The sequence below is a fragment of the Opisthorchis viverrini genome, assembly GCF_000715545.1.
Source record: "Opisthorchis viverrini unplaced genomic scaffold opera_v5_78, whole genome shotgun sequence".
Taxonomy (NCBI): Eukaryota; Metazoa; Platyhelminthes; class Trematoda; order Opisthorchiida; family Opisthorchiidae; genus Opisthorchis; species Opisthorchis viverrini.
The window spans coordinates 529,969-542,293 of NW_008751734.1; the positions used below are offsets into that span (position 1 = coordinate 529,969).

Here is a 12,325-nt window from a genome sequence, read left to right on the forward strand (position 1 = left end):
GAATCCTCAATCAAAGCCTTTGACTCAAAAGCCTGACCGCACGACAGTGGGTGGATGCTGCCACACTACCAGAGTAGTACAAGTTTTTTTAAGGAACAAGTCACCGTGAGAGATAGACCAAGTGGTTAGCGTTCGGATTCACTGACCGGAAGGTCCGTGGTTCGAACCCGACCTCTGCCTCTCTACTTCCCCTGTCTAGAATTGAGCAACCTGACAGTATCCCAGCCCTCGTGCCTCCTTCGCGTGGCATGGCAGCTAGACACCGAAGTGGTGCTACAGCTGGACGATTTTTTTCGAGTCGCCTTTCCTTTTCTAACCCACAACATGGAGGACCAGAGGACTATGTTAGTCGGAAATCTATCTACTTAAAACCTGGCATGAGAAATTAGTGTCAAAATGGAGGACCAGAGGACTATGTTAGTCGGAAATCTATCTACTTAAAACCTGGCATGAGAAATTGTGCTAGTGTCAAAGAGAGCCGCCCTCTCAAAGGATAAGGATACGGTAAGTCATAGAGGTACATAACCTGCGACAATAAGATCAGGCTAGTTTCCATACACTGTTGTATCAATCTCTGTAGGATGAATCTCATGTATGACTTCATAATCGCAAAGAACTGGTGACAGCACAACTGAGTGGTCACTGCCCTCATGACTGTGTTCATTGCCTTGTGGTCATGCTTTTGAACCAAAGGCTCTGATTTCGCCCGAGTCGTTGTCGGTAAAATGACCCTTGAAGCGTGACTTTTGCTAAATTCCATCCTGTTTCTCCTGATTTACAGAGTCCTCGGTGCGCACAAATGTGGATGCACACTCAAAGTGAGTTTTCAGAAGTAAATGACTTTTTAGCTGAGGAAAACCAGCTATACCGCGATGCCATACACGTGTGAACTAAGCAGCTGATTTTTGGGTTTCAAGTCACGTGCCAGCACGATATATCCACGAAGGACTAATACTGTAGATTTTATGGCCTAATTTGGTGTCCATCAAAGTGCACCAAAGTACTTGGTTGCCTTATTGTGATCGTTATCATCCATAACGAACTATTCCGCTGACGTATTTCATTCTTTACATCACTGAGTTATTAAGTAGGAACACCAGTCGTTGACCACATCGGGCAAATTTATGGAAGCGCGCATCCACATGATTAGTTTTTGCAGCACCAAAACAATTCAATCGCTTATCTGGCAAGATTTGTTCAGCCCACACTTTCGCATACAGTTTTATGGAAGTTACCAGAACTTGACATGTCCATAGCAGTCTGAATAAGCTTACTACAAATATCGCTACTTTGTGTTTACTGATGATTCACTTGACCAGACTTTTTCAATCCAGTAGGTTTGGTGGTACGGAGTAAGATGGCTCAAATGGTTAGAGCGCGAATTTACTGACCGGAAGGTCCGTGGTTCGAACCCGGCCTCTGTCTCTCGACTCCTCCTGTCTAGGCTTGGGCAACCTAGCAGTATCCCAGCCCTCGTGCTTCCTTCGGGTAGCATGGCAGCTAGGCACTGGAAGGGTGTTACAGCTGAACGATTTTTTATGATGATACAGAAGTTAAAACCAGGGGTTCCCCCTTAGTGTTCCGTTGTACACCGTGGTGTATGGGTTTCTGTTTGGGGTTAATCTAGCTTCTTGAACCAAATGTTCGTCTTCTCATCTCCATACATCGTTCTTTCTAGGCGCGATCCTGCCAGTTCTCAGGACGCCGATCGGACAGGTATGTTGAGCTTTCTCAGATCATTTTTTGCATGTTTCAGTCTTTTCGTTAGTCGCGTTAGTCGCTTGCAACGCCATGTTATATCTTGCTGTCGACACTATGGCGGTTTGGCCTACCTGTGTTTATCGAGACTCAGCAGACGAATCGGATATTGATCCCACCGTATGCTAACTTGTTGACCGAAGGTTCTTGATTCAAAACAGCCCTTGTTCTAACGGCACTTTTTCCCGATTTGCTTTACTGCGTTCTGCTTTCAAAATTTCTCCATTTCTGTGTCGTCTGGCTTCCGTTGAATAACCATATGGACCTCCCGAGCAGTGGAGACCGATTTACCTACTCAGCACCGTCTGGTTTGCGTTGCTAATATATTTTTGTTCGAACTCCAACCTCAATGCACACAAGAAACACTGTACCAACTATCCAGAAGCAAGCCTGTCTAAATAAGCTGGCAGGCTGCGCCCTGATTGGTCAGCAGGTCAGCCAATCAGGATCGAGCAGTTACAGCTCAGCACTTCTCACCCCCTGATGAGAATGCTAGCAACCACAACACCGACAGTGTTTATTATTGAGTAAATTCTACAAGCCTGCGCAGAACAAACTGACAGAATGGCGACTCAGTAGTATGATGCATAAGAAACGAGATTGTTGGCGTAGGGTACAGGTACACAACACAAGTAATCTGTCCGAGTGCTCAAAACACCAACACACGTTTCCTCACCTTCGTCAGACGAACAAACCGCGTCTCCAATGTCAAGTGAGTACAAACTGAAAAGCAGTTGTTGGCGTGAGTTTCATCATCTGTAGCAGCAAGCCCTGGTCCCACATACAGAACGTCTAGAACAACTTGGTGTATATTCCACCTGTCCTGTCCAAACCTGTTCTGTCCAATAGAAATTGTCACTGGTGCTGTATCCTGGAAATGCCTTAGCTCCTCTCGCCTGTTCTTCATAAGCTTGCCTCTGTTTGATTAGAAAAGTCTACTCAATGAGACCCAAAGATGGCTGGAATTGATAGCGGATGTTTCGAATTTTCATCGACGTTTTTAGTAGTAGCACTGAGGATTGCCTTCTTTTCTCTCTCTCTCTCTTGTACAGTTCCCTCTGATAGCAAATGTCTGAAGGACCGGAGTTTTGCCACAGACTGTTCTGTGCTATCCAACGTGTCCAGCGCAAAACGAGATGACAAACGGTAATGTCCATTTGTTTTCCGGCATCTCCCACTTTCAACCGTGATTTTTGAGGTGTTTTATTAGGTTTTACTACTTATAACAATTTCCATAGATTTATGAAATTACACTGACCAATGATTTCGTTTGAGAATCCCAAACAGTACGGTGCAGCGTCCTAGGTTTGTCGTTTGGGATATGCATCACGGAAAATAACATCAAGAAACCTCTTGTTTCTGGCTTTCTAACGAAACGGTGTACTCATCACCCAATCGCCTGGTCGTTTTGTTCTTTCCAAATCAGTCTGCGTTGTTCGGGTGATGGACTTCTGCCTGTTGGTGCGCTCTTTTGGATAAGCCAGTGTGCGCTAACCCTTCGGTCAACGCCGAAACGTCAGTTTACCTTTGTTCGTGACGTATTTAGTTGAATTACGGTTCCTTTCTAGTGTTTCCGTCAATGATACTCCTCTCGTCAGTGAGCGATCTGGTCTACCTGATTAGGCCTCCTGATTAGGCCATTTAATTCATTCGACCATTCGTACTGGTCTCCCCACAGTTCCGGTCGTCTTAGCCCTCGGATCAAAGACTCTGTCGCCACCGATAAAGTTACTCGACTGTCTTCAGCGTACTGCGCAGATGACAACCAGTCGGATACTGGCGTCAGAAGCGAATCTACTGAGCTTATCACATCCGATCTCCCTTCACCAACTCGACGGACGGACACCAGTGAAGTACAAGTCTCCATTCGTGAGCCAGTGAAGCGTCGTTCTGTGCAGCGAAAACGAACCTTGAACGCCAGCCGTGACCCTGCTCTGAAGAAACCTGTTGCCAAGTTGTCTCCGGCACGCAGACCATGCACTAGGAAGTGCAAAGGAAACAAGCATGTTCCGAGCAAGCTTCAGCTCCCGCTTGGTTCCGCCATCTCCAGTTCAAGCGGCTCATTGCCAAAGAATTGCTCGAATGGACCATTTAACTCCTCCCGTAGTCGTTCAAGACGTTTGAGATCGCGTAATTACAAATCTACTCAGAGGACTGCAAGAGGGGTGAGTTGAGCGTCATTTTTTGGTGTGCGGTCATGGTTCAACTACGGATACTACTGGTGAGGTATGTGAGTAGTATGTGGTTTAATTGTAACCCTGATGTGACAAGCCACTAACATGCTTCCTAACGTCTGAAACAAATGCCTTTGGGCTTACCATTCCTTTGCATATTTTGAAGTCTGCTGTCTTCACTGTCTTTACTCCCCTAATTTTTTTTACGTTTATCGTACTGGCATGTTGGGACCCACCTAGTAAGCTCGTGACATGCATGCAGTTATTTGTGTATGTGAGATCGGCTAGTCCATATCTCTTATAGCCAGATTGTATATGAATGGTTGCGCGTTCGAATCGATCTTTTATCATCGAAATTTTTCAAGGACGCTGACTTTTTCAATTTGCTAATTGGTCCACACTCTTATGCTCCGTTAATTTCTGGAGGCTGATCGCCACACGACGCGGGCAGGACTCCGTGTTCACCCCGACTATTGATCTACCAGTATTCGGTGTCTACGCTTTTTTGATCAAGGACAGAGCCCCGCACATAAGGTTGGAGGACCATACAGGTCCAGTCAGCCAGTCAAGACTTTGTGCGGCATAGTTCCCTGAGCGCAGCTTAGCAGTGCGCGTCACAAGAAACGATGAACAAGGCTGACTTTTATTTCATATATGTGAAAAGTTTGAAATTCATCCATACGATCTTGCTTGAACTGTCGTTATCTGAACAAGAGTAGTTCCTCAGAATCACCAACTCGCTCTGCGGTTATTTTTACTGGCCGAAAGTTAACATATTTTTTGTGCTACCTTTTCACACACTGGCCAACCTTCAGAGAACGTGTTTCGTTCAACCCGGCTTGTTTACATGTTTGGCGAAAATACTGTGTATTTTCGAACCAACCTAACAGGATGGACTTCAACCGTTGCACATGTCCTTTTGGTGAAAATTCTATCAATTCAATTCATCCACCAACAAGTACCCTGTATCCTGGAAATGCCTTAGCTCCTCTCGCCTGTTCTTCATAAGCTTGCCTCTGTTTGATTAGAAAAGTCTACTCAATGAGACCCAAAGATGGCTGGAATTGATAGCGGATGTTTCGAATTTTCATCGACGTTTTTAGTAGTAGCACTGAGGATTGCCTTCTTTTCTCTCTCTCTCTCTCTTGTACAGTTCCCTCTGATAGCAAATGTCTGAAGGACCGGAGTTTTGCCACAGACTGTTCTGTGCTATCCAACGTGTCCAGCGCAAAACGAGATGACAAACGGTAATGTCCATTTGTTTTCCGGCATCTCCCACTTTCAACCGTGATTTTTGAGGTGTTTTATTAGGTTTTACTACTTATAACAATTTCCATAGATTTATGAAATTACACTGACCAATGATTTCGTTTGAGAATCCCAAACAGTACGGTGCAGCGTCCTAGGTTTGTCGTTTGGGATATGCATCACGGAAAATAACATCAAGAAACCTCTTGTTTCTGGCTTTCTAACGAAACGGTGTACTCATCACTCAATCGCCTGGTCGTTTTGTTCTTTCCAAATCAGTCTGCGTTGTTCGGGTGATGGACTTCTGCCTGTTGGTGCGCTCTTTTGGATAAGCCAGTGTGCGCTAACCCTTCGGTCAACGCCGAAACGTCAGTTTACCTTTGTTCGTGACGTATTTAGTTGAATTACGGTTCCTTTCTAGTGTTTCCGTCAATGATACTCCTCTCGTCAGTGAGCGATCTGGTCTACCTGATTAGGCCTCCTGATTAGGCCATTTAATTCATTCGACCATTCGTACTGGTCTCCCCACAGTTCCGGCCGTCTTAGCCCTCGGATCAAAGACTTTGTCGCCACCGCTAAAGTTACTCGACTGTCTTCAGCGTACTGCGCAGATGACAACCAGTCGGATACTGGCGTCAGAAGCGAATCTACTGAGCTTATCACATCCGATCTCCCTTCACCAACTCGACGGACGGACACCAGTGAAGTACAAGTCTCCATTCGTGAGCCAGTGAAGCGTCGTTCTGTGCAGCGAAAACGAACCTTGAACGCCAGCCGTGACCCTGCTCTGAGGAAACCTGTTGCCAAGTTGTCTCCGGCACGCAGACCATGCACTAGGAAGTGCAAAGGAAACAAGCATGTTCCGAGCAAGCTTCAGCTCCCGCTTGGTTCCGCCATCTCCAGTTCAAGCGGCTCATTGCCAAAGAATTGCTCGAATGGACCATTTAACTCCTCCCGTAGTCGTTCAAGACGTTTGAGATCGCGTAATTACAAATCTACTCAGAGGACTGCAAGAGGGGTGAGTTGAGCGTCATTTTTTGGTGTGCGGTCATGGTTCAACTACGGATACTACTGGTGAGGTATGTGAGTAGTATGTGGTTTAATTGTAACCCTGATGTGACAAGCCACTAACATGCTTCCTAACGTCTGAAACAAATGCCTTTGGGCTTACCATTCCTTTGCATATTTTGAAGTCTGCTGTCTTCACTGTCTTTACTCCCCTAATTTTTTTTACGTTTATCGTACTGGCATGTTGGGACCCACCTAGTAAGCTCGTGACATGCATGCAGTTATTTGTGTATGTGAGATCGGCTAGTCCATATCTCTTATAGCCAGATTGTATATGAATGGTTGCGCGTTCGAATCGATCTTTTATCATCGAAATTTTTCAAGCTGACTGACTTTTTCAATTTGCTAATTGGTCCACACTCTTATGCTCCGTTAATTTCTGGAGGCTGATCGCCACACGACGCGGGCAGCCGTGTTCACAATTGGTCCACACTCTTATGCTCCGTTAATGTCTGGAGGCTGATCGCCATAGGTTACGACGATAGGACACGACGCGGGCAGGACTCCGTGTTCACCCCGACTATTGATCTACCAGTATTCGGTGTCTACGCTTTTTTGATCAAGGACAGAGCCCCGCACATAAGGTTGGAGGACCATACAGGTCCAGTCAGCCAGTCAAGACTTTGTGCGGCATAGTTCCCTGAGCGCAGCTTAGCAGTGCGCGTCACAAGAAACGATGAACAAGACTGACTTTTATTTCATATATGTGAAAAGTTTGAAATTCATCCATACGATCTTGCTTGAACTGTCGTTATCTGAACAAGAGTAGTTCCTCAGAATCACCAACTCGCTCTGCGGTTATTTTTACTGGCCGAAAGTTAACATATTTTTTGTGCTACCTTTTCACACACTGGCCAACCTTCAGAGAACGTGTTTCGTTCAACCCGGCTTGTTTACATGTTTGGCGAAAATACTGTGTATTTTCGAACCAACCTAACAGGATGGACTTCAACCGTTGCACATGTCCTTTTGGTGAAAATTCTATCAATTCAATTCATCCACCAACAAGTACCCACACACGCGATATATGAATATTTGTATGAATATCCTTTTTCTCTGATAGGTAGATGATCGGGCGAAGAAAACCAGTTCCAACACGTCTCAGTGCGCTGCTCTTCTTATACCTGATTCTGTGGAGCTCCAACATCCGCCCACGATACATTCCCATCAACTAGATTTTCCTCCTTGTGGGAGTCCTGCACACAGCCACCGATCGCCAAGCCCTGTCTCAGCTGCGACAGAGTCGACCCCGAAGCGTCGTTCGTCCGAAGGAGGGGAGTCTTGTTGTTATGACTCACCCTCGACCTATCCACCGCCCACAGTATCTCCCCAACGTCGAAGTCCTTCGCCTGTCGTAGTGTTGGACACCGTGGATGATGAGGAAGACGATCCGGACGATGATGACGATGATGATGGTGAGGATGATTTAGATGAGGACGAAAGGAATCAGGCGGTGAATTTGTCTGAGGCACAGCCAACAGATCCGAGATCCATTGTGGCAGATCTTATCAAAACTCACGGTCTTTTTTTCCCGGAGTGGATCGATATTCCTCAGGTTTGTATCCATTGCTTGGTATCTGATAATTGTGCTTTTGCTTATGGGGTTTTCTCGGGAGGTTTATTGTTCAGTTTCACGTCACTCTCGTATTGAACAGTCACCCTCCTATCCCGGAGCAATTATTCATGTGAATCCACAATAAAGGGGGGAAGCACTGGAATAGTGGCAACACGTTCGCCTCGCATGTCAGGTGTCCGGAGTTCAAACCCCGGCACGGCTATTGGATATGCACTGCTGATGAGCTCTAACAAGAGCCAAACTCGAGTCCAGTGCTTCCCCCCCCCTTTGGTGTGGATTCACATGAATAATTGCGGGGAGGACGACTGTTCAGAACGCGAGTGATGTGAAACTGAACAATTGTGCTTTTCTTATTGTTTGTACTCTGGACGTTTCGCCTGCAACTGGAGAATGGTAGTCCATTGTTTTATGCGTTGTTTTCAAAGTCAACTGAGGCTCAATTCAGTGTGAATGATGACCCTCGATGTACTACTGTACGTTGCATTCGAATGAAGCGTTTGCACTTGGTGAAAAGTAGTCAGTATTGATTTTTCGTAGAGCAGGTGAGTAGGTGCACTGAACGCATGGTACGATGTACTGTGGATCCAGGATTATTGGTCGGAGGGGGTCGAGAGAGTGTGGATCCCAGATGATGTGTAGATAGATGGATAGATAGTTTCCTCATTGTGGCCTCCAAACTGCTGGCCACTTGTTGATTTCATCAGGCGGCTGCTGCTCGGCACGGGGACTGAAGTTTCTTCCACAAACCACCAAGCCACCTTAAATCAGAACCCGACCAAGATTAACTGAACGGAGTGGCCACTTGGGAGTTTGGGCAACGCATTAATGATGTGTGTAAGTTACTTTACTTTGAAATATCAATCCTTCGGTGGACGCGGAGAACGAAAATCCCAGTGCAAATCCCGTTGCATTTAGCCGGTGTAACTAAAAAGCACTTTGTCGGTCATCGCTTCTGATGGGAATCAACTTTGAGTCGACTGACTTTAGCAAGGCCTTATTGCGGTCAACTAAGTGCTACTGAAAAGTTCTTGATGTGTCCAAGTTTTTTCTCGTGTAGTGCATTCCGTAAAACAAGCTTCTTGTGGGACTTCCCGGTTGTTTCTCGAGTAAAATTCAGGTTATCCAATGTGCCTTAACAACGTCACTATGAGTAGATTTGTTTCAGTCCCCCAAATTTGGTTTTGTCATGCTTGCTTCCGGCAAATCAATCGGAGTTCACCAAATTCAACATCAACATGAGACGCACCGCATGTGGAACAGATTTTGTCACATTCTGTGTTTGATTAGAATTTTCATGGATTTGACCATCTGTTTGGATCACGTGAGGCAGAATCTTACGATAGTATTATGATTTGTGACTGGAAAAACAGCAAATTTGCCCTTAGTTTGGAAACACATATTTTCAAATCCTGGGGAACAATTTAAAAAAACNCCGTTTTGAAATTGACCAACATGCTTACTGGGAAGTATAGACAGTTAAAAATTTGTGAATTTCTCGACGTGCACGAACGTGTCGCATGGTAAAGAATTGGTTTTCGGTTTGGTAGATGTTTGCGAACACGCTGTGCGAAATATTGTCACATTAATTTGAGTGACAACCGTTTTAGAACAACTCTTAAACTCCCCTCCCCCCGTATAGGGAACACCACCCGGAAGCTGCTTCTAACTTCGAGGTACTCCTAACTTGGAGTTTCTGCTCAAAGTGAGGGTGGAGTGAAACGAGGCCGTGAAAAACTTGCCTCCTAACTACTGTCAGATTACACTTGAATTTTATGGGCGGATAGGATGGGTGAATGAATAATTTGTACTGCATGATTAAGCAAGTTCTTGCACAAAACACTGTCTCCTATCGATCCTTGAGGGGACGTTTCTCTCCAAGAACCATCTTTCATCGCGATGATGACTACTCACTCCATTATTTGCTCATGCATACCCGACATCGACTAGCAATGTTCCCCGTCCCTACTTGAACTCTGCATATTTGTGCAACCTTTTGATGCAGACTGATAGTGACTCAGACCACAACGCAAGCGATATCACAAATTGATCAATAAATTTATGAAAGGCTGTCTCACAATCGGCCAATCATGCTAAGAGATAATAGATAGTCTTCAAATTGTATGTATTTATGTTGGGAAACGTTGTAAATCAATTACCAAGTTCGGCGAACAGATCAACAGCTGCCTGACCAACATCCAGCAGGACTCAGCCTATTCGAATGTATCTGAGTTTTCTAATCGCGATGCAAATACTTGAAAATCGCAAAGACCGTGGTTCCCTAGTAAGAGGAACGTTCTATACTAGCTTAGCTTCACAATCCACTTAGTTATTGAAACCCTTTCACTTCATTCAGCCTCACTAGTAGTTGCTTCTCAACGCTGTACAGTGAAAGGAGTTATTTATTAGGGAATGCCAACTGACCGGTCACAGACCATTGGACAGGGAAGCAAAACTCTCATTTGCATCTTATTTACAAAAACTGGATATCCATCTTCTCCTGAACGCGGCTTCTTGAACTTTCCTGGATATTCATTGACTCCAATCATTCATTGCTCAAATCCAAGCAAATGTTACAAAGTGACTCCACAAATTCCGCAACAGATCTCCCCTTTTCAAAAGACGCAAAGCGAAATTCCAAGAACAGCACATACTACTCGCGTGCCTCCCCATCAGTAGCATCACCGTTACACCAGGTGTTGCCGATAGGAAGTAGTTATTCCACAGAGTTCGACGACGTGGAGCGTGCCATCAACTGGAACTTCCTTTTGAACTGATGGCTACTTTCCTGCAATATTTTCACCCATACGGTGATTCAAGGAGAGAACGGCCCGCCCACTTGACCGAATTTTAACCAATCAGGACACGCTGCACAGAATAGTACTTAATGTGCACACAGTTTTTGAAGTTGAGCGTGCCATTTTTTATACAATCTGCCCTTGTTGGTTGTAATCGGGCCGCCGAGCTGTTAAAACAACGGGTTGGCTCACAGTTCAGTGGAAGTGAACCGTTTCATCGCACTCTTTACACCACAGAGACCAAAAAGGCTTTACGCGAACATAGATTTTCTGTGAGAGTTCTTGATCCAAAAATTCCCAAGTCCCTTTTGATCAAAGCTATCAGGCTCGTAGGCTCTATCACGGGAAAGGTGGTCCTTTTGAAAGACAAATAAAGGATTATTATGGTCGTTTATTTTAAAAATAAAGCTATCTTTTATTTTTGTCCATTTCTGAGTGTCTGATTGTCGACTGGCAAGCATCACGTAGACTGCCGTGCAAGAATCCATTTGAATTAAACACACATGTAGGAATTTGTTTTTAAATAGTGCCGAGATTTTATGTTTTCGTGAAGCGCACTCAGACTATACACATTTCGTGGCTTTTTGGCACTCATCTTCAGTGCGTAGCTCTGGTATCCTAGCTATCATTTTCACACCAGACGTGCCACAAGAACTGACCAACATTTTGAGAACATTCCGGTTTTACTATATTTGTCTTTCAATATTCTCTCCACCCTTTATGTTGATCGACTGCGATTGGCTGCCACGTGGCTCTGTGTTTGCTACTAGCATTTTGCAAGTAGTGAGAATATTTACCAAAGTTCACTGTTTGACTCAGCTGCCTGGGTCCACATGTGAAAGCTGAAGCACAGTATCAGGTTTGAGTGTCTCATCGAATTCTCTGAATCGAAGATTAGGAGAACTTTCATGAGCGAACACCCGTTTCTCGTTTTCTGTCGTGACATTCCACTGCATAGGCTTCACAGGAGCGTGTAGAATTTTCGAAATGTTGAGAATACTGACATCACATTAAGTGTTCACAATTTGTACTCCTTTCGTTTATTCTCACAGGAAGCTCCTGAATATTTGGCCAAAGAACAGTTGATTCCTAATATTGAACCGCACGTGGCCGCTTGGCCTTTTATCAGTAAGTTTTTCCCGTCTCCGAAAACGAACCATTTAGGGATGTACAAACATTAAGCTGTAGTAGAGATTCAAACGAAGGATTCAGGTGAAATTCACTTTTGATACTATGTTAATTAGCCAATAAGTATTTATCGCGACGTAGGTGCAATTTGGTACAAGGTTGGCGGAGACTGGGTGACCAGTTCCAAGAAGGACAAAACCGGTGTTGGTCGGTTTAGAGTTTTCACTGAAAACCGTCGTTCATGCTTCAGAAGCGCCTAACTCACACCGCATGTCGGAAACACACGATGGGAGGCCGCGTGGTTGGAACAAGATGAAGTTGGTGAGCCTGGGATATATTCATAATGGTGGGGTGTTTTATCAAGGCTTGGTGTTTTTATCACCTAGCATGGGCTTTCCAGTTTAGGCTGGTTGTAAACATGTTAGTACTTTCTCACAAGGTACTTCTCACAAGTACTTTCTCACAAAAGTACTACTCACAAGGTTGCTGAAAACTCTTTGACAGCCCACGACCGATTTCGCCCTTCCACTTCGGGCTGATCAGGTAGGCGCAGTCCCCGAGTTTCTGTCAACCTTATG

General features: G+C 45.0%; 2 protein-coding genes across 2 annotated transcripts in view; one reads left to right on the forward strand and one right to left on the reverse strand.

Moving 5' to 3' along the window:
- T265_13549 (hypothetical protein) overlaps positions 1-12,325 on the forward strand; it is a gene marked incomplete at both ends in the record, with an annotated part of 81,156 nt that overhangs the window by 21,136 nt on the left and 47,695 nt on the right. Inside the window, 6 exons of the mRNA XM_009169432.1 lie at positions 782-818; positions 1,679-1,716; positions 2,811-2,904; positions 3,437-3,923; positions 5,803-6,198; positions 7,312-7,803. Coding sequence (XP_009167696.1) covers positions 782-818; positions 1,679-1,716; positions 2,811-2,904; positions 3,437-3,923; positions 5,803-6,198; positions 7,312-7,803 — 1,544 coding nt within the window. The remainder of the gene's footprint in view (positions 1-781; positions 819-1,678; positions 1,717-2,810; positions 2,905-3,436; positions 3,924-5,802; positions 6,199-7,311; positions 7,804-12,325) is intronic.
- The window catches only part of T265_04613 (hypothetical protein), a gene marked incomplete at both ends in the record, with an annotated part of 11,717 nt that continues 7,806 nt past the window's right edge, over positions 8,415-12,325 (reverse strand). The window contains one exon of the mRNA XM_009169395.1: positions 8,415-8,582. Within this exon, the coding sequence (XP_009167659.1) occupies positions 8,415-8,582 (168 nt within the window). The remainder of the gene's footprint in view (positions 8,583-12,325) is intronic.